General features: G+C 40.9%; 1 protein-coding gene across 6 annotated transcripts in view; it reads left to right on the top strand.

Annotated features, from left to right (window-relative positions):
* Positions 1-20,852, top strand: part of LOC132405281 (F-box/WD repeat-containing protein 11) — a 309,413-nt gene that overhangs the window by 165,419 nt on the left and 123,142 nt on the right. For all 6 annotated transcript variants that reach the window (XR_009515793.1, XR_009515794.1, XR_009515792.1 and 3 more), the window contains exons 5-7: positions 3,477-3,663; positions 6,436-6,526; positions 17,582-17,719. Coding sequence is in view for 3 of the 6 variants with exons in the window: in XM_059989965.1 (XP_059845948.1) it covers positions 3,477-3,663; positions 6,436-6,526; positions 17,582-17,719 (416 nt within the window). In the remaining 3 variants the exon portion in view is untranslated. The remainder of the gene's footprint in view (positions 1-3,476; positions 3,664-6,435; positions 6,527-17,581; positions 17,720-20,852) is intronic.

The following is a 20,852-nucleotide window of genomic DNA, read 5'->3' as shown; positions in this document are numbered from 1 at the left end:
CTACCATTGCCAGATGCTACTACAATACAGAGATCGCCCAAAAACAAACCTCCACAAAGATCTGCTGGCTGAATTACGTGATGTCAGCTTGCTGAGGGGAACGGACCTACAATCCTCGGACTTGCCTGATGCTGGGAGCCGGAGATGGAGAATGTGCGAGGAAGCAGAAGTGAGGCAAACGGGCAGGGGTCCGTGCCAGGCTAAAACCAAACCCTAGCCGGCCGGCTGTCCCATCCATTCTGCTCTCCAATGTCCGCTCCCTGGACAATAAAATGGACTACATCCAACTCCAACATAATACTCGGCGGGAGTACAGAGTTTGCTCTGCGTATGTCTTCACAGAGACGTGGCTCACTGATGGGATTTCAGCCGCTGCCATCCAACTAGACGGGCTAGCTTTGTTTCGTTCAGACAGAGATGCAGCTGTCTCCAGTAAGGTCCGCAGTAGCGGTGTCTGTGTTTACATTGACACGGAATGGTGTAAGAACTCTGTGCTGGTTTCCAGACACTGCTCATCACTAGTGGAGTTTAAAGCAGTTTGATGCAGTCCATTTTATTTGCCACAGGAATTCACCTCTGTTCTTATATTCGGCGTCTACATTCCCCCCAGCGCTAATGCTAAGGAGGCGCTCTGTGAACTGTACAGGGCTATTAGCGAACTGCAGAACGCACATCCTGATGGTCTGTTTATTGTCGCCGGTGATTTTAACCACGCAAACCTTAAGTCAGTGCTCCCCAAATTCCATCAGAGTGTGCATTTTGCAACGGTGGGGGGGGGAATCACATTAGACCTGGTTTACACAAACATTCCTGACGCGTACCGGGCAGAGCCCCGCCCCCACCTCGGATACTCAGATCACATCTCTGTTATGCTAATCCCAGCATACAGACAGCTCGTCAGGTGCTCCAGACCAATTCAGAAGCAGATGAAAACCTGGCCAGCAGGAGCCATCTCTGCTCTTCAAGACTGCTTTGAGAAGACTGACTGGCACATGTTCAGGGAGGCTGCAACCGATGGTGACTCTCCCAACTTAGAGGAGTACACAGCATCAGTGACCAGCTACATCAGCAAGGGCATTGATGATGTTACTCTGTCCAAGACCATCACTATACATGCCAACCAGAAGCCATGGATGACCACAGAGGTGCGTGCGCTGCTGAGGACCCGCGACTCCGACTTCAGAGCAGGTGACAAGGCAGCTTTAACAACAGCAAGGGCCAAACTGTCCTGAGCCATCAGAGGGGCAAAGCGTGCACATGCCAGCTAATCCACAGTTACTTCCAGGACAGCGGCGACACGCGGCGCATGTGGAAGGGCATCCAGGACATCACCAATCACAAGACAACATCACCTGACTGTGCAGGTGATGCCTTCCTCCCAAATGCGCTGAATAACTTCTGCGCCCAGTTTGAAGCGGAAAATGACGTGGCGGCGAGGAAGTCCACCGCTCCTGTGAATGACCAGGTGCTGTGTCTCACCGTGTCCGACGTGACAAGAACCCTGTGCAGGTTCAACCCATGAAAAGTTGCTGGACCAGACAACATCCCTGGTAGAGTGCTCAGAGGATGTGCAGACCAGTGAGCAGATGTTCTCACTGACATCTTCAACATCTCCTTGAGCAGTGTCACCATTCCAACGTGCTTCAAGGCCTCCACCATCGTTCCCGTGCCGAAGAAGTCTTCAGTGTCCTGCCTAAGTGACTACTGTCCCGTTGCACTTACATCCATCATCATGAAGTGTTTTGAGAGGCTTGTCATGAGGCATATCAAGACCCTGCTGCCCCCCTCACTGGACCCCCTGCAGTTTGTGTACCGCCCCAACTGCTCAACAGATCACGCCATTGCCACCACCCTCCACCTGGCCCTAACCCACCTGGACAAAAAAGACACATATGTTCGAATGCTGTTCATAGACTTTAGTTCAGCATTAAATACAATCATCTCTCAGAAACTGATTGGAAAGCTGAGCCTATTGAGCCTGAACACCTCCCTCTGCAACTGGATCCTAGACTTCCTGACTGGGAGACCTCAGTCAGTACGGATCGGGAGCAGCATCTCTTAACACCATCACACATCATCCCCAGGGCTGCGTGCTCAGTCCACTGCTGTTCACTCTGCTGACCCACGATTGTGCTGCAACACACAGCTCGAACCATATCATCAAGTTCGCTGATGACACGACCATGGTGGGTCTCATCAGCAAGAACGACGAGTCCGCTTACAGAGAGGAAGTGCAGCGGCTAGCGGACTGGTGCAGAGCCAACAACCTGTCTCTTAATGTGAACAAAACAAAAGAGATGGTTGTTGACTTCAGGAGGGCATGGAGCGACCACTCCCTGCAGGTTGAGATTCTAAATTGGAGAAAGGCCAATTTAGATACTATTAGAAAGGATGTAGCCAGCACGGATTGGAAAAGGTGTACTTGGCAAGTGGGAGGCTTCAAGTGAAATTTTGGGTGTTCATTGTTTGTCTATTCCTGTCAGAATAAAAGGCAAGGATAACAGACTTAAGGAACTTTGGTTTTCGAGAGCTATTGAGGCCCTGGTTAAGAAAAAGGAGGTGGTGCATATCAGGTATAGGTAGGTAGGAACAAATGAGGTACTTGAGTATAAGAAATGCAAGAGAGCCTTCATCGACTCGGGTAGGAGCACATTGCACAGCTCCTTTATTATCTCTGTCAGCGAGAAACTTGTTGATGGTGTAGACCTGCGGTCCTTTGAGTTCTTAACATGTAGTAGGAGCTTGTGATCATTAGACATACATTTAAATAAAAACAGTAGCACCTTTTGTTGATCCTGTAGAAGCTGCTGTGACCAGCCGCGTCACCATCTTGCCAGAATGAGAAACAGTGGGCCAGGAGTACAAATTTATGAAGGGTATTTAGGGTATTTTTGTATGAGACTACAACTGGAGGTCATGGGTTAAGGGTGAAATGTTTAAGGGGAACGTGAGGAGAAGCATCTTCAATCAGGGTGGTGAAAGTGAAATGAGCTGCCATTGCAGGTGGTGGATGTCGGGTCAATTTAAGATAAATTTAGCTAGATACATGGATTGGAGGGGTATGGCCCAGGTGCAGGTCAATGGGATTAGGCATATTAATGTTTCAGCAAAGAACAGACGGGCCAAAGGGCTGGCTTCTCTGTTCTATAGCCATCATCACTTTTTTTTTGCAGATTTTCTGTTTGACATTTTCTGTTCCATGAGTTGAGCCCTGGGATGAAGTTAATTTAGTGTTCCAATGTAGATTAACAAATGTGAAACTCAGTTATTGAAATTGTCATTGTGACTGATAATACAGCACATTTCAAACGTAGCCACTATACCATGAAGTTGTGACTAGTGGGTAGCAATCGAGAGCAGTGATGAAGCAAAGAATTCATGGTATAAATTTTTATTTGCATTAAAATGCCTTAATTAAAGATGTTAATTACTGAACTGCTCCTTAATTGATTTGCTTTTCTCAAATGTGTTTACAGCCCAAGGATTGGACCATATAGCAGAAAACATTCTATCATACCTGGATGCCAAGTCACTGTGTGCTGCTGAGGTGGTGTGCAAAGAATGGCAGCGGGTAATTGGTGAGGGAATGCTGTGGAAAAAGCTCATTGAAAGAATGGTACGCACGGACCCACTGTGGAGGGGACTTGCAGAGAGGAGGGGATGGTGAGTTCAGACAGCATGCAGTAAACATTTTGTAGTACATTGTTCAAAGTGGCTAGTCATGAGATACTTATGACTGGTAATGACGGCTATACACTGGAGTTTCCTTCCCCAACCTCTGTCTCCCTTCTCTTCTAAGACTTTCCTTGGAAAGAGAAGTTTGCTTGGTCGGCAGAGGTGTCAAGCACATGGTTTGTGGGTCTAACACAAGTAGATCAGATGGCAAGGTCATAACCAAGTAAGGGTCTTTGCTGTTTAAAAAAAATATAGGTAATGGGATGGGTTTTAATGGCCTGGATTACTAATCTTTTCCTCCAGATTTCATTTTATTAACACAATTTAAAATCACTGGCTGTTATGGTGAAATTTAAACATGGCTTTGGTTAATTTTATTAGTGTCCCTCGTATTATTCTATTATTAGTACCCTCCCCCCCCCCAAACTCCCACCCTCCATACCATTCTGTTTTTGGTTAATAAAATTAGAAAGTGACATCTCTGCAAATGTCAACATATTTTGTTAGAATTGCTTTAACTACTGTTTACCTGCTGAGGCATGGAGTATATGACCAGAAAAATCCTGCTAAAGCCACATTCATCATGAGTTTGGGCACACTATGTAGTTCTGGCATGGCAAGCAGAGGTAGACACATTACTTGAGGATAGATTGAAAGCTTAAGGGGCAGAGAAAACTAAGCAGAGATTTAATGAAGACTTATTAAATTGAGGAGCATGTGTAGTGACAAGGAAATCTGCAGATGCTGGAAATTCAAGCAGCACACACAAAATGCTGGTGGAACGCAGCAGGTCAGGTAGTATCTACAGGGAGAAGCACTGTCGACGTTTTGGGCCGAGATCCTTCATCAGGACTAACTGAAAGAAGAGATAGTAAGAGATTTGAAAGTGGGAGGGGGAGGGGGAAATGCGAAATGATAAGAGAAGAACGGAGGGGGAGTGGTGAAGCTAAGAGCTGGAAAGGTCATTGGCAAAAGGGATACAGAGCTGGAGAAGGGAAAGGATCATGGGATGGGAGGCCTAGGGAGAAAGAAAGAGGGAGGGGAGCACCAGAGGGAGATGGAGAACAGGCAAAGAATGATGGACAGAGAGAGGAAAAAAAAGGAGGGGGGAAATAAATAAATCAGGAATCAGGTAAGAAGGGGAGGAGGGGCATTAACAGAAGCTAGAGAAATCAATGTTTATGCCATCAGGTTGGGGGCTACCCAGATGGAATATAAGGTGTTCCTCCAAACTGAGTGTGGCTTCATCTTGACAGTAGAGGGGGACATGGAATTAAAATGTGTGGCTATTGGGATATCCTGCTTTCTCTGACGGACAGACCGTATGCAGACTGGGAGACCATTTCGCTGAACACCTATGTTCTGTCCGTCAGAGAAAGCAGGATCTCCCAGTGGCCACATATTTTAATTCCACCTCCCATTCCCATTTTGATATGTCTATCCGTGGTCTCCTCTATTGTCAAGATGAAGCCACGCTCAAGTTGGAGAACAACACTTTATATTCCATCTGTGTAGCCTCCAACCTGATGGCATGAACATTGATTTCTCTAACTTCCATTAATGCCTCTCCTCCCCTTCTTACCCTAACCCTGATTATTTATTTCCCCCCTCCATTTTTTTCTCTCTCTGCCCATCACTCTTTGCCTGTTCTCCATCTCTCTCTAGTGCTCCCCCCCCCCTTTCTTTCTCCCGAGGCTTCCCATCCCATGATCCTCTCCCTTCTCCAGCTCTGTATCCCTTTTGCCAATCACCTTTCCAGCTCTTAGCTCCACCCCACCCCCTCCTGTCCTCTCCTATCATTTCGGATTTCCCCCTCCCCCTCCTACTTTCAAATCTCTTACCATCTTTTCTTTCAGTTAGTCCTGACAAAGGATCTCGGCCCGAAACGTCGACAGTGCTTCTTCCTATAGATGATGCTGCCATGGCCTGCTGCGTTCCATTAGCATTTTGTTTGTGTAGCATGTGCTGTGATTGGAAAAGATGTATTTCCCTTAGAAGTCAGTGACTTAACGATATAAATTAAATATGTTAGGATTGCAGAAAAAGACAAATGGCTCTGGAACTTAGTCTGAAAGGCTAGGTGCAGAAACCCTAAACGTATTTAATAATTTTCTTGAACACTTTATGTGCTTTAATCTAAAAGGCAAAAAATGTTGGTCTCAGAAGGAAAAGTTTTGTGAGGAGACTGGCTAGAGTAAGTGGTGAGAAGATGGTTCCTTTGGTTTAGGGAAGGATGACTCAAAATTAAGGAGACATGGTTTCAGGATAAGGGAGTCATCCTTTTAAGCCTGGATCAGTTTTTGTTAATTTCATTCCATAAACCAGCATGAAGTATTTCCAGACCAATTTTGTAACTCATTGTGAGGTAACACTGAACGACATCAGTGCTTCTAAACTACTAAAAATGCTTAAGGTACTGCTAACTCTTGTGTGACACCAACATGTAATTTCAGTCCACAAGTGACTGGGGATTTGGTATTACTTTGAGTAGGTTTGTCTGTCTTCACCATGGGGAAAGGAACACAACTCGTGGTTTCCAGCCTAGGGTCCTCAGACCCCCTTGGTTAATTATAGGGGTCCATGGCATAAAAAACACTGGGAACCCTAAAAGTATGGTCACTACTCATTAGCCAGTCCATTACAACGACGACTTCCAAATTCCTCCTGCTATTAAATGAACTCAAATTAAAATGTATATATTAGCCAGTAATAACATCAAACTTTGCAAGCAATAAACATGGTTGTGTTTTTCATTTCCAGGGAACAATACCTGTTCAAAAATAGGCCTGCAGATGGCCCACCAAATTCATTTTACAGAGGATTATACCCAAAGATCATCCAGGATATAGAGGTATGGTTATCCAAATTCAGAACTGTATGTGAAAACATGGGAAATGTTCTCAATTTCTTTATGATCTAAATTTGTGATGGAATACTGAATTTTGAGTGCTGTACAATACTTTTGCAGATTTTGGTATTCCTAATGTATTGTGCTATCAATGTTTCTTGCCACTTATTCCTTTGCCTGTGTTTTTCCCCATGGTAGAGTTGATGCGGTAGTATAGTTTGCTGGTACAGCAAGCTTACAATTTCTGGGACATTGTTTTCTACATATTTATGTATATTTAAGTCTTTTTTGTATACTTAAGGCAGGGCATGTTTAAGCAGGGCATGAAGGGATACAGGGAGACTGCAGCTAAGTGGGAAATTGGGTCAGCCATGTTGAAATGGTGGAGCAGACTTGATGGGACAAATGGCCAAATTCTGCTTCTGTATCTCATGATCTTGTATTTACTAATTAGGCTTTTGAGTGCAACATTAGCTGATAATTCAGCATCAGGTTGAGGAGTGGCTTATTCTAATAACCAGTGCCAATGAAATGGTACTACATTTAAAGGAACAGAAATACTGTTATGATTAAAATGGAAAAATACTATTTTGAAATGTTTTCTCAAACACATGGTCTGTCGGAAATGAAGATGAAAGCACATGGCATATATTTCAAAATTAGCAAAGAAATAAATAATTAATTTTTCAAACACTAACACTAGTCTTTCATGTGCGGTGTTTGAAATCACATATGGAGCAGCAATTGAGGATAGCCATCGAACTTCATTAGATGAAATCTGGAAAATGAATCCATACTGTATACATTGCACATAGGTTCATACCTCACTGTACCCACACAGTACATGCTCATTTTTCCCAACCTACCTACTCTTGCTTGCTTTCTCTTTCTCCTTTTCCACTTTGGCCTGTTTTATCCTGCCTTTCCTCATTTTGACTTTACAATTATGCCTCCTTCCCCTTCTAACCCAAACATTCATTGGAGTGTCCTGCACCCTTGAGCCATTGTCATTCTCAGCCCTCCCCTTGTGCCATGTTATCCCTTACACATTTCACTCCTCTGTGCTAAATGTCCTGGCGTTGATGCTTGACACTGAAATCATTAAATATCCAGCCAGCAAGAAAGGGTTGGTGGTATGATTGGCACTTCATAGCTCAAAGTCTGATTATATATTTTTTACACCATGAATGCAAACTTATTTAATGAGTGCTGAGTGGTACTTCCTTCAGCTCTACCTGTTTTTGCAGAACAAACTTGGAAGAGGTTCCAAATTGCATAAGTGTTAGTCCCGATCAATAAAAGGCTGATAACAGCTATCCTATGAAACTCTCCATTGGGTCAATCTGAATTAAATAATTTTAAATAAACTTGTGTGATTTTACAAACACAGCTGTTGTCTGAAATGCTGTGTGAAATTTATTGTTCGGTTAAAGCAAATTGGCTTTGGTGTGTGTTGTAAATACAAATTTTATCCATAAAGACGTACCTTGTAAAACATACATCTTTTATGATGTAGATAAACTTATAAACTCTTGATGTGGTTTTGTGATATTAACCAAGGTCTTTTTTACTACTATACTGGCATTCCATAGATTCAAAACAAAAATGAAATTTGTGAAAAGCTATTTTTTTCTTTTCAAACACAAGTTGTGTAATTTTTCCAGCTGCTTTAGGTATTCATGATGTTCAGTTTTTGGTGTATATTGGGCTAACCAGCATCAAAATCTTTTCTTTTTTAATTAAACCTTCCTTCCATTACTTTATGCACAAAGCTCTTATTATACGCTTCTACAAAAGTTGTATAAGTTACACTGATTGAGATCAAAATAGCAGGCTATAATTGTAATTGCTAGTCAGGTTGGTGCATAGCTCTTTTGTGTCTCAGGATTCAAGACATCAATTGTAATTCCATGGCTGACATTCCAGTACAAAATCTAGTCAGACTCTTCAGTGCAAGAGTGTTTCAAACCAGGAAATGTTATCTGAATCTAATAAAATTTATGATTATGGTTGTTTGTTATTTTCATGCATGACATTGGCTTCATTCTACAATACTTTACTTCATCTGATCTGATCAGCCAGCTGTTCCATATAACTTTATAGATCCCAATACAGTTCATGAACCCTCTACTACTGTAATCAGTTCATCAGAGACAGTTGATAGCTCCTTTTAATAACATGGCACATTATGGGCAGCAATGTCCCTTTCATTGTGTGATCTCCCTATACACTAATATAGTTCCTTAGCTGGTTGATTTAATGTAAATTTGTTTTAGTATCTATGGTCATGCTTTTCTTAATGAATAATGAACAAAGACTTGAGATCTTGGTGTAGTAGTTTTCCTATGTCTGGTACATTTTTTCCCAGGCTGTATAGTATCTGTGTTGTGCAGTTTTGGAACAGACATGAAAGTGAGAATGTTTTTTTCTCTTGCCAGCAAGTTTATATTCAAAATATATGATTGACAGCAGATGGCTATAGTTTAGTAGAGTGCACTAAATAAATGACACCTCCTTGTTTCCTCATGGTGAATAGTGACTTGATAGAAGAGTTCAAATCCAGTGTTGCAATGTATCTTAAAGCTCATGGGTATTCTACAAATGTATTGCAGCAGAGTCAATACTGAAAGGTGTCTGAGGTTTGAATGTTTGGGATCCATTTCTTTCTATCCTGCCCACCCAGGATTGATTTCCCTAACCTAAACTAATGTTATTTCTTTGTTCTAACATCTGTTTTCTGTCCTTTGCCAAGTTAAATTCTGCTTGACAGGAAAAAAAATCGTCTCCTCCTTTGTGAAGTGTGGGCTGTCTTCCCATTGCTGTGTTAATTTACAGTGCAGTGAGATTTTTTTGGTTGCGAAAAACTGCATGAAATTTCCTACAATGTTTGAAATCAAATCATGGTCAAATAGAATTACAACGAGTCATCATATTGAAATTTGCACCTGTGCCACCCTGTTTCATGATAAGTCTGCTTTTATATTCTAGAATTATATTCATTCAGCAATCTATTATCTTCCACTCCTTTTAACATACATGTATGTGAATGGGTCAAAGACTAGTCACTAATTTTGGCAGTCTTTTTCAGCTGCAATGCAAGTACTGTAGTAAGGCAAAAAGAAATCTATTCATATTGTTTTGTTGTTAATTTTTAAATTGCGTTAGGGCCCTACAGATAACTCACTGGATAAGTTTTCCTGAGTATGGGAAATGGGGTGAGAAAACACTGAAAGTAATGAACAAATCACATAAAATATGTAAAGAAAGAAGGTGTGTAATGAGCTAGTATCAGAGACATATAAGGACACCACTGCTCGTCAGAGACTGTCAGATTTGTGTCACTGGCTGCAAATACTTTTGAAATTACTTGCGTGTTTGATTGTTCTTGGAATTTGGATTTCATTGACAGTGCCAGCAGTACTTGTCTATTAGTAATTGCTGCTAAGCTGAGGAGACAGTTAAGCAATCTTTAAGATGGCTCTGGAGTTGCATGTGGCACTAGATTGGTAAATGATGCCAGATTTCCTTCCCTGAAGCACATAGTGAATCTGATATTTTTTATACAGGTTTCCCCCCGCTATCCAAGATAGAACGTTCCTATGAAACTTTGTAAGCCGAAATGTCACAAAGTGAAGAAGCAATTACCTTTAATTTATATGGGAAAAATTTTTGAGTATTCCCAGACCCCAAAAAAACCTACCAAATCAAACCAAATTACACAAAACAAACTTAAAATAAGACAAACATATAGTAAAAGCAGGAATGATATGTTAAATATACACTCTATATAAAGTAGAAATATTGTATGCTCAGTGTAGTTTCACTTATCAAAATCGGGAAAACAGTGAGCCAAAATAGATGTGGAGAAAAAACACCTATACACGCCTACACACGTACACACATAAGGTTGTATAGGCATGCGCACACAACTGCCCACAGAAGGCTTCACGGTCATGGTAGTCGTTCTCGGGGTAAGCACACATATAAAGTGGGCGTCTTTTTTCGTAAAAGCAAAAATCCTCTTTAATTAGCGAAAACAGGTACTAATGTAGGACTTTCGTAACAGCGAGCTGTCGTAAAGCGGACGTTTGAAAAATGGGGGCCACCTGTTTAATGATTGATTTGTCCAGTGATCATCAGATAAGTTGTTTGAATTTACACTCTCCAGCTACTGTGGTGGAGTTTAAACTTGTGTTGTGGGATTATTAATGCAGAACTTGGCTACTAGCTAAATGCAGTGTTACTGTACCCGATCTATCAACCAAAACATCACTAATCAATCACCTTTGTTCCTGATTAGTGGGCCTCTTATCAGTTCAGGTACTGCAGTCCTGATTTGAATGACAGAAGTCTTGCTTAATTCTGACCTATTTAAAGATCCTGTGGCACACTCCATATTGCAAGTGTCACGTGAGATTGAGTGGCATGAGAAGTGAAACCCATAATGCAAATTGAAGGCATATCAGTGTTAAATCAGGTGTTCAGGAGAGTTGCTTTACTGAGATTTATTGAACTGTTTCTACGTCAATTTGGAAATATGCCAAGATGTTCCATTTATTTTGAGACTTGTTGATTAACTATGCCAGTAGAGTGACAAAGAGTTACAGTCATAAATTCTTAATAGCTTAAAACCAAATTGAATCATCAGCCCAGCTTTCAGTACTGTTCATGAATTAGTCCTATTTTGTTCCTCTTGAATGTCGGAATATCAGCTGAAGAATGTATATATTCACTACGTTAAGATATATCAATCAAATACTTCAAACATGCTTTTTTAAATACTGAATTTATTTATATCCATGGGTAGGGGTTACTCTTGGCTACCCTTGCTGCAACCATGTCAAATGAACACTCTTAGCTGATAGAATTAAAATAAAAAGTTTTAAGGTACAGGTGTCCCCCGTTTTTCAAACTTTCGCTTTGCAACACCTTGCTGTTATGAAAGACCTACATTAGTTACCTGTTTTCGCTAGCAGAAGGTGTTTTCACTGTCATGAAAAAAGGCAGTGCGCACCGAGCAGCCAAGCTCCTCCCTGGAACTGCATTCTAGCCGGCATTGCTTAAACACGTGCCTGTGAGCATCTGTGCTTTATGTCGATTTATTTTATGTATCCGTTAGCAAGATGAGTTCTAAGGTATCGGAAAAGCCTAAAAGAATGCGTAAGAGTGTTACACTTAGCGTAAAACTAGACATAATTAAGCGTTTCGATCATGGTGAACAAAGTAAGGATATAGTGAGTTTGGCTAAGGGTTTTTGAAAGTGAAGGAGATGATGTTGAAGAGGTTTTGGCATCCCATGACCAAAAACTGAGAGATGAAAGCTGATGAAGAGGAAAGGATAACAATTGAAGCTGAATTCAGTAGCGAATGGCCCGAAAGTGAAGACATCCAGGAACTGAACAGGAAACAATTGCGTGAGATTTTCACTGCAATTGACAACGCTGCAATGATTGCAGAAAAGTATGACTTTAATTTTGTAAGGGTACATAGGTTTAGGGCAGGTTTGCAGGATGGTTTGAGTGCTTACAAAGAACTGTATGATAGAAAGATGCGCAAGGCTAGGCAGTCAAGCATACTGTCGTTTTTCAAGCCTTCCACATCAGCCACAGCAGACGACGAAACTCGACCTTCGACATCGAGGCAGGCAGACATAGAAGAAGGTGACCTGCCTGCCCTGATGAAAACAGACGACGATGAGATGACACCCCAGTTTCCTCTACCTCCCACCAACCCAACCTCTGACAACTCAGCCTAACACACCATCATCAGTGTGCTCGCTCTCTTCTCGATTCCAGTAAGTGAAATTACACTGTACATACATTATTTCTACTTTATATAGGCTGTGTATTTTAATGTGTTATTTGGTAGCTCCATAGCTTAAAGGTTACTGGAAAGAGTGTTTCTGCCAGGAGCGCTTGCGCCGTGTTTCTGTCGCGAGTGCTGCCAAGAACGCTTGCGTGAGATTTTTGCTGCGGTGGACAGCGCTGCAATAATTGCAGAAAAGTATTCCTTCATTATATAAGCTGTGTATTTACCAGATCATTCCTGCTTTTACTATATGTTACTGTTATTTTAGGCTTTATGTGTTATTTGGCATGATTTGGTAGGTTATTTTTTGGGTCTTATAACACTCACAAATTTTTCCCATACAAAAAATGATAATTGTTTCTTCACTTGACGACATTCTGGCTTACGAACCATTTCATAGGAACGCTGTACCTTTGAATAGTGGGGGAAACCTGCACTGACATTACTTACAGCAAAAAGGAAGGAAACATGCATCAGCTCTTCAATACCTGAAACATTGACCCATTATCTCTATTATATAGATAAACTTTATATCTGTTGCCAGTGACAACCTGGCTTGGTTTGTTTAATTTCAGGTTTCCAAGAATCATGGATTCTCATGTAATCAGCAGCTTTAAAGCAGATTGTGTTGATTTGCATTTAAACTCCAGAACTATTTAATGCATAAAACATAATGTTAGTTTCTTTATTCACACTTTGAAAGTAAGAGTCAAAAGATTACCTTTGTTTGTCATATGTACACTGAAAAATCAAAACATGCAGTGAAATGAGTTGTTTGCATCAAATTAAATCAGCAAGGATTGTGATGGGGGCAGCTTGCAAATGTTGCCATGCTTCTGGTGCCAATGTAGCATGCCCACAACTTCTAAACCCTAACTTTAACTCTACATCTTTAGAAAGCAGGAGAAAACTGGAGATGACAGCATAAAACGGTTCACACAAAATGCTGGAGGGAACTTAGTAGCCTAGGCAGCATTTATGGAAGAGTATAGTCGATGTTTCAAGTTGAGACCCTTCATAACCCAATCATTCCTCCTTACCTGTGTGCTAAAGGGTCACCCCTCAATTTTGAGGCTGTACCCTCTGGTTCTGGATATCCTGTCATAGGAAACATCCTCTCTACATCCACCCTATCTAGTCCTTTCAGCATTCAGTAGGTTTCAATGAGATTCCCACTCCCCCTGCATATTCTTCTAAATTCCAGTGAGTACAGGCCCCCAAAGCTGCCAAACGCTCCTCATATGTTAACCCCTTCATTCCCAGAATCATCCTCATGAACCTCCTCTAGACTTCCTCCAATGACAACACATCCTTTCTGAGATAAGGGGCCCAGAACTGTTGACAATACTACAAGTGCGGCCTTATAAAGCTTTATCATTATCTCCTTGTTTTTATGTTCAGTTCCCAGTGAAATAAATGCCAACATTGGATTTGATTTCTTTACCACAGATTCAACCTGTAAATTAACTTTCTGGGTGTCTTGAATGAGGACTCCTAACTCTCTCTGCACCACTGATGTTTGAACCTTCTCTCCATTTCGATACTAGTCCGCAATATTGTTCCTTTTACCACGTTGCATTATCGTACATTTTCCAACACTGTGTTCCATCTGCCACTTTTTTTGCCTATTATTCCAATTTAGAACACCTTATCAAATGTCTTCTGAAAATCCAATTAAATGACATCCACTGCCTCTCCTTTGTCCACCCTGCTTGTTACTTCCTTGAAGAACTCTAAAAGATTTGTCAGGTAATATCTCCCTTCACAGAAACTATGCTGACTTTGACTTATTTTATCATTAGTCTCCACGTACCTCAAAACCTCATCCTTAATAATGGTCTCCAACAATTTCTCAACCACTAGGTTAGAGGCTAACTGGCCTATAATTTCTTTTCTTTTGCCTTCCTCCCTTCTTAAAGAGTGGAGTGACATTTGCAGTCTTCCAGTCCTCCAGGACCAAGCCAGAATCAAGTTTTGAAAGTTCATGACCAATGCATCTGTTATCTCTTCAGCAACCTCTCTCAGGATTCTGGGATGTAGTCCATCTGATCCAGGTGACTTATCCACCTTAAGACCTTTGAATTTGTCCAGCACTTTTTCCTTTCTAATAGCAATGGCACTCACGGTGGGAACGATAGGGTCTTTTAAGAGGCTCCTTGATGGATACATGGAGCTTAGAAAAATAGAGGGCTATGGGTAAGCCTAGGTAGTTTTAAGGTAAGGACATGTTCGGCACAGCTTTGTGGGCTGAAGGACCTGTATTGTGCTGTAGGTTTTCTATGTTTCTACACCTCCTTGACACTCTGGGACTTCTGGCACACTGCTAGTGTCTTCAACAGTGACAACAAATGCAAAGTACTCTTAAATTCATCTGCCATTTCTTTGATCCTCATTACTACCTCACCAGCATCATTTTCCAGTGGTCCAATATCAGATCTCACCTTTTACTCTTTATATAACTGAAAAATCTTTTGGTATCCTGCTATTTTATTGGACTGGCTAGTCTGCTTTCATATTTAATATTTTCCCTACTTGCAGCTGTTTTTAGTTGCCTTTGGTTTCATTTTAAAAGTTTCCCAATCATCCAACTTTCCAGTCACTTTTGCTACAATATATGCTCTTTCCTTGGCTTTAACTTTCTTTGTTAGCCACGGTTGTTTACCCTGCCATTTGAGAACTTCTTCCCCTGTGGGACATATCTATCCTGTGCCTTGTGAACCATTCCCAGAAACTTCAGCCACCTCTGCTCTGCCATCATCCCTGCCAATATCCCCCTCCATTCCATCTGGGCAAGCTCTTCTCTCATGCCTCTGTAATTCCCTTTATTCCACTGCAATACTGATACATGGGAGTATCAGTACATGCATGTCTAATGGGACAACATTTGGAGAACAGTCATCAGGTTTAGAATAGTTATGGAAAAGGCTAAGTAAGATCTTATTGAGTGTGAAAAGACTTCATTACAAAAGGGTTATCTTCAGGAAGCTAATGGGAAATCTGCTACCAAATTTGAATAATGTGTAGATGAATTAATCATTGGCACCATTTCCTTGAGGATAAAAATAGGGGCATCAAATGCTTCCTTGATGGATAAACATTTAAAAGTTAAAATGGTGCAGAAAAAAATATGATGAAAATGTTAGGACTCAAAATACAGTGTAGAACAGAGTTAAAAATGTAGAGTACAAAGCCCTGTCTCAAGCAATAAGAAGGGCAAAAAGTGGCTGAGAATTGATTGTTGGCAAGTAATATAAGAAGAAGCCCAAATTCCTTTGTTAACTCAAATAAGTAATCAAAGAAAGGGTGTTACAGTCAGTGACGAAAATAGAGATAACTGTATTCTTGTGAAAGGTTGAGGGCATTAGGTTTATCTTCATAGGACCACAATCTCTTCTGCATTTCTGACCCCAGCCCCCACTCCCCATGATCTCCACATTACTCCTGTTCTTCCTGTCAATCCACGTGAAATCTTTACTGTGTAGTGTGTAGGTCAGGGAAAACAGACATCTGCAAATTTCCAAATGCAAACACGAGGAAATCTGCAGATGCTGGAAATTCATGCAACACACATAAAATGCTGGTGGAACGCAGCAGGTCAGGCAGCATCTATAGGAAGAAGTACAGTCGATGTCTCGGGCCGAGACCCTTTGTCAAGACTAACTGAAAGAAAAGATAGTAAGAGAGACTATCTGACATACATGCCCTTTCCCATAAGTACAGGACACAGAATCTAAATCAAGCTTGGAACTAAGCTTATGAACCATCTTAGTTTCAACCAGTTCCCTGGCAAAAGGTTGTTGCTGGAGTTGTTTAATTCATTAACCCAAGAATCAGCTAAATAAAATTTCTGATCATGAGGAAACTGACTCAATGTTTTGAATTTCATGGCAGCATACATATGAGTGGCCAAGTTTGAGCCTGGTACATCAAAGGTACTGCTATCGGGGAATAAGCCAGTCCTGCATGGTAGCAGAGGGGTTAGTGCAGTGGGTTTCCTCCAGGTGCTCTGGTTTCTTCCCATATTCCATTCCAAAGACATACGATTAGGGTTAGTGAGTTGTAGGCATGATATGTTGGTACCAAATGTGTGACAACTCTTGTGGCACAATTCTCAGACTGTTAGTCGTTTATATAATATGACGCATTTCATTGTAGGGTTCGTTGTGCATGTGACAAATAAAGCTAGTCTTTAATATTTTAACTTGGGAAAAGACTGGAACCAAATGTCCAATTAGACAATGAAGAAGCAATGGAAACAGATGGATACAGTGTCAAAGACCGTAGGCAGGTTGAGAAGCCACATTTGTCCAGTTATGTTATTTTTGACTTTGATCAGGACACTAGCTTATTTGATGAGTTATAATACGTTGAAGGAATTTAGAGAAGAAAATGTGTTAAGAAAAGATGTGGTAGCTTGCTGGGATAAAATGATACAAAATTTGTTTTCAGATGTGATCAATAATTATGGCGGATTTGAAGGGGAAATGTACTGTCCCTATGGAGGGATAACTGGTAACATAATTAGCTTGCTTAGCCATCTAGTAAGTAAATTTGTGTGGGTAGAGAAATTGTGAGTTGTAGGTTTGATACACAGATAAGATGTCTTTCCATAGGATACAATGGAAGGAAAATCTTAAAGAACATGAAAGCTTAGGACAGTGACAGTACAAATATTACAAGTTTGACTCAGTGGAACAGGAATGAAGAGCAAATTCATGAGATACTTGATGATTGTAGTTGAGGTGAAAGAAAGGGGAAGAAAATGGTTTGCAGTACAGAAAATAAACGGTAATTTTTGCAGGTTGATTCTAGAATACTGAGCACCTTTAGCAGTTTTGAGTGCAACCTAAGTGCTCTCTGAGATCCAGCCAAATTTTCTGGTGAACAGCTAAATGAGTTGCCTGCTATATCCATTCAATTCTCTAAAGATTTCTTAAAGGGAGATGCATGTAAAATATTAAAATACCATCTTGGAAGCAATACGAAGTAATCTTAAGGCAAGACATCGCCAGGCAGAGCTAAAATGAAATTCTAAGATTTATGACTGCTTTGGAAATTCCTTTCACATCATAACCATGACTTTGAAACTTTGTGACCAAGTGAGGTATTGTGTAGCTGTTTTGGCACAGCCTTTTAACTTCTAATAGGTCACTTTAATGGATAAACTGTCAGGCTGATTAGATTAAATTATTACCTAATACATTAACTAGCATTTAATGACACTTAAAACTGTTCTCTTTCTTACTCAAGACTATAGAATCCAATTGGAGGTGTGGACGGCATAATCTTCAGAGAATCCAGTGTCGGTCAGAAAATAGCAAAGGTGTATACTGTCTTCAGTATGATGATGAGAAAATAATCAGTGGTCTGAGGGATAACTCAATTAAAGTGAGTATTGAAAATAATGTATGATTGGAATTGTCTTGTCATTTTAATATGCAAACACCCATTTATTCCAGTGCCAAACATTGTGCTTTGCTTGGCTTTTCAAATGTATTTTCTTCCCTTTCTATATTGTCCTTGTGTTTTAGATCTAAATAATCTGGTAATACTTAAGTGTTTATACTAGAAATTTGTATGAAAATTTGATATCTAAAACCATGCCTAAAACTATGCCTAAACAAAGCAAACTAAAGTGTGATGTTACTTTCTGTAACTGATTGGGAACCTACAAAAAAATAACATAATAAAGATAATTTACAGCTATGGAATACACAGACGCACAGGCACGCCCCCCCCCCCCCCCCCGCCCCCTTCATAGCACAACAATCCAATGGTCTGGATGTCTATTGCAAGAGAAGTTAAAAATAGATTAAAGGAAAATTTATCTAAAACCAAAAGAGCAATACACATGAGTGTTAGGAAACATTTGAATGTGGCAGCGGAGGATCAAGAAATTAATGAAGTGGGAAGTAGAACAGTACACTGTCTCGAAGGCTTGAAGGCAGCCACCGCCATTCTGGTGTCCAAGAGAGCAATAGTAATTGGCCTAAATGATAACTACCCAATGGCACTGATTTTAATAATCATGAAGTCCTTTGAGCGGCTGGTCTAAAAGCATATAAAATGCCATCTTCTGGCTACACTGGACCCTTTCCAGTTTGCCTACTGCTCAGACCAGTCAATGATAATGCCATAGCCTCAGCCCTCTACTCTGTTGTGTCCCACCTAGAAAGCAATGCTTTATATGCCAAGTTGCTGTTCATTGACTTCATCTCAGTGCTTAATATGATCCCTCAGAGTCTGGTGGGTAAACTGGCGTCGTTGGGACTCAACAGCCTTTTCTGTAACTGATCTTTGATTTCCAAATGGAAAGACACCAGTCAGTGTAAATTGGCAGCAACATTTCAAGCTCCATCATGCTGAGCACTGGTGACCCTCAGAACTGTGTGCTCAGCCCACTGCTGTTCACTGCGCTGCCAGATTCGGCTCAGATTGTCAAGTTTGCTGATTATACTTCAGTTAGTATCAGCAACAGTGACAAGTCAGCATACAGGGAGGATGCTGAGAGGCTTGTTAAATGTTGCGAGAACAGCAACACGTCTCCTCAACGTGCACAAGATGAGATGATTGTGGACTTCAGGAAGGCACAGATTGACCACTCTCCATTGCACATCAATGGCTCTGCTGTGGAGAGAGGGTACACACAACAGTTGAGGTAACCTGTACCCACAGCACTTCCTCGCTAGTCAAGAAGACACAGCAACATCTACACTTTCTGAGGAGATTGCAAGGTTCCTGCCTCCATTCTAACAATTTTCAATAGGAGCACCATCGAAAGTGGCTGTCTTGATGCATCATTGTGTGGTACAAAATTTGCAAGGCATCAGACTGCAAGACCCTACAGAGGATAGTTAAAACTGCCAAGAGAATAATTCGGGTCTCTTCCCCCCCCCCCATTTGCCAGGAGTGTTGCTGAGGAGCCCGAACATCATCTCACAGTCTCTGACCCACTACTGTCAAAAAGGAGGTACAGTAGCATCAGGATTAGAACTGCTATCCTGTGTAACAGCTTCTTCGCTCAGGTTGTGAGACTAATAAATATCCTAACACTACTGAGGTCTTGTTATTTGGTCAGTGTGCTGTTTACTGTATACTCTACTTTTTACTTGTGCTGCATGCATTTTGAATTATACTTTATTAACCTATCTATGGTAATATTTTGGGTTTGTGTGCTGTGTGCATTATATGTTCCAGAGTAATGTTACAGTCAAATGACAGTAAACTTTAACTTGAACTTGAGTAAAGTAGCAGTAAACATAAAATCAGATTTTGAAAACTTTTGTAGGCATGTAAGAAGGCTATGCTGAGCATCTAGTCCTGATGATCAAAAATTAATCTGGGTCACTTGAGATATTGAATAAGGGAACAACAGAGCAATTGAACAAATATTTCATAGGGACAGACTAAAGAAGACACAGAAACCCTTCCTGAGTAAAGTTTAGCTTGGTGTCAGTGGTAGGGAAATACTGGAACTTGTACTAATGACATGGAACTGGACATTTAGAAAATAAGGTTTGGATTCAAGAAGTAGAAGGCAGGCCTGACAAATCTATTAGCCCTTTATTGAGATTTTAATATGATAAGGAGGAACCAGTGGATATGATGTTGGAAATAATACACTAACATGGATTGGGGATTGGTTAATGGAAGAAGCAGGATAGAATTAAACAGGCTATGTTTCTTGAATTAAAAATTGGGTTCCAGACGGTGGCACAATGTGGGTACTTGTATTGTCTGGAGGATGCAAAACAATGTCATATACAGGACAAGTGAATGGCATATAAGGTGTAAAATGTGAAAATAGCAAAATAGAAAGTGCATTTTTTGAATGTTGAAAAATCAAATGTTCCTTTTCAGAGACACTTTAGGGCACCTTGTACAAGAATCACCAGAAAATTAATGTTTAGATGCACAAATGGTATGTTGGAATTTATTGCAGGAGAGTTTGAGTAGAAGAATAAAGACTGCAATTATGTAGAATCCTAGTGAAACTGCACTTGTAATATTATATATAGATTGGGCTCCCTGCCTAACAAAACTCCCACCCTACTTCCCTCTTCACAGGAGACAGTGTACTGAAGCATCAGATTGCTGGGATTCTTAATTCTTAAAGGGATACAATTCCCTATCTAGGACTGTCTCAGAATAAGGAGTCACTCTGAGAGGAACTTTCTTTGCCCACAGTGTAGTGAATCACTTCAATTTTCTGTGGAAGCTCATGTGCTAAATATATTAGTTTGATTTTAAGGAAATCAGGAGACATGGGGTTAGTAAGGGCTAGTGACAAAAAGATTAAAGATCAGCCACAATCTTAATGAATGGCAGAACTGGCATGTGGGGTGGAATGGCCTGCTCATGTTTCCCCATCCTTTGATCTTGTGTCCTGGAGTTGTGCCTTGGTTTTGAAATGTATCAGTCTGAGCATAAGAACAGCAGTAGGTCCCTCAGTACTTCAAGTCTACCACTTCGTTCAGTGCAACAGCTGATCTACTTCGGCCCTCAACATATCTGCTGTGCC

Source organism: Hypanus sabinus, chromosome 15, assembly GCF_030144855.1.
Source record: "Hypanus sabinus isolate sHypSab1 chromosome 15, sHypSab1.hap1, whole genome shotgun sequence".
Classification (NCBI taxonomy): Eukaryota; Metazoa; Chordata; class Chondrichthyes; order Myliobatiformes; family Dasyatidae; genus Hypanus; species Hypanus sabinus.
The sequence above is the reverse complement of the archived record's forward strand: the minus strand, read 5'-3'. Positions and strand labels throughout refer to the sequence as shown.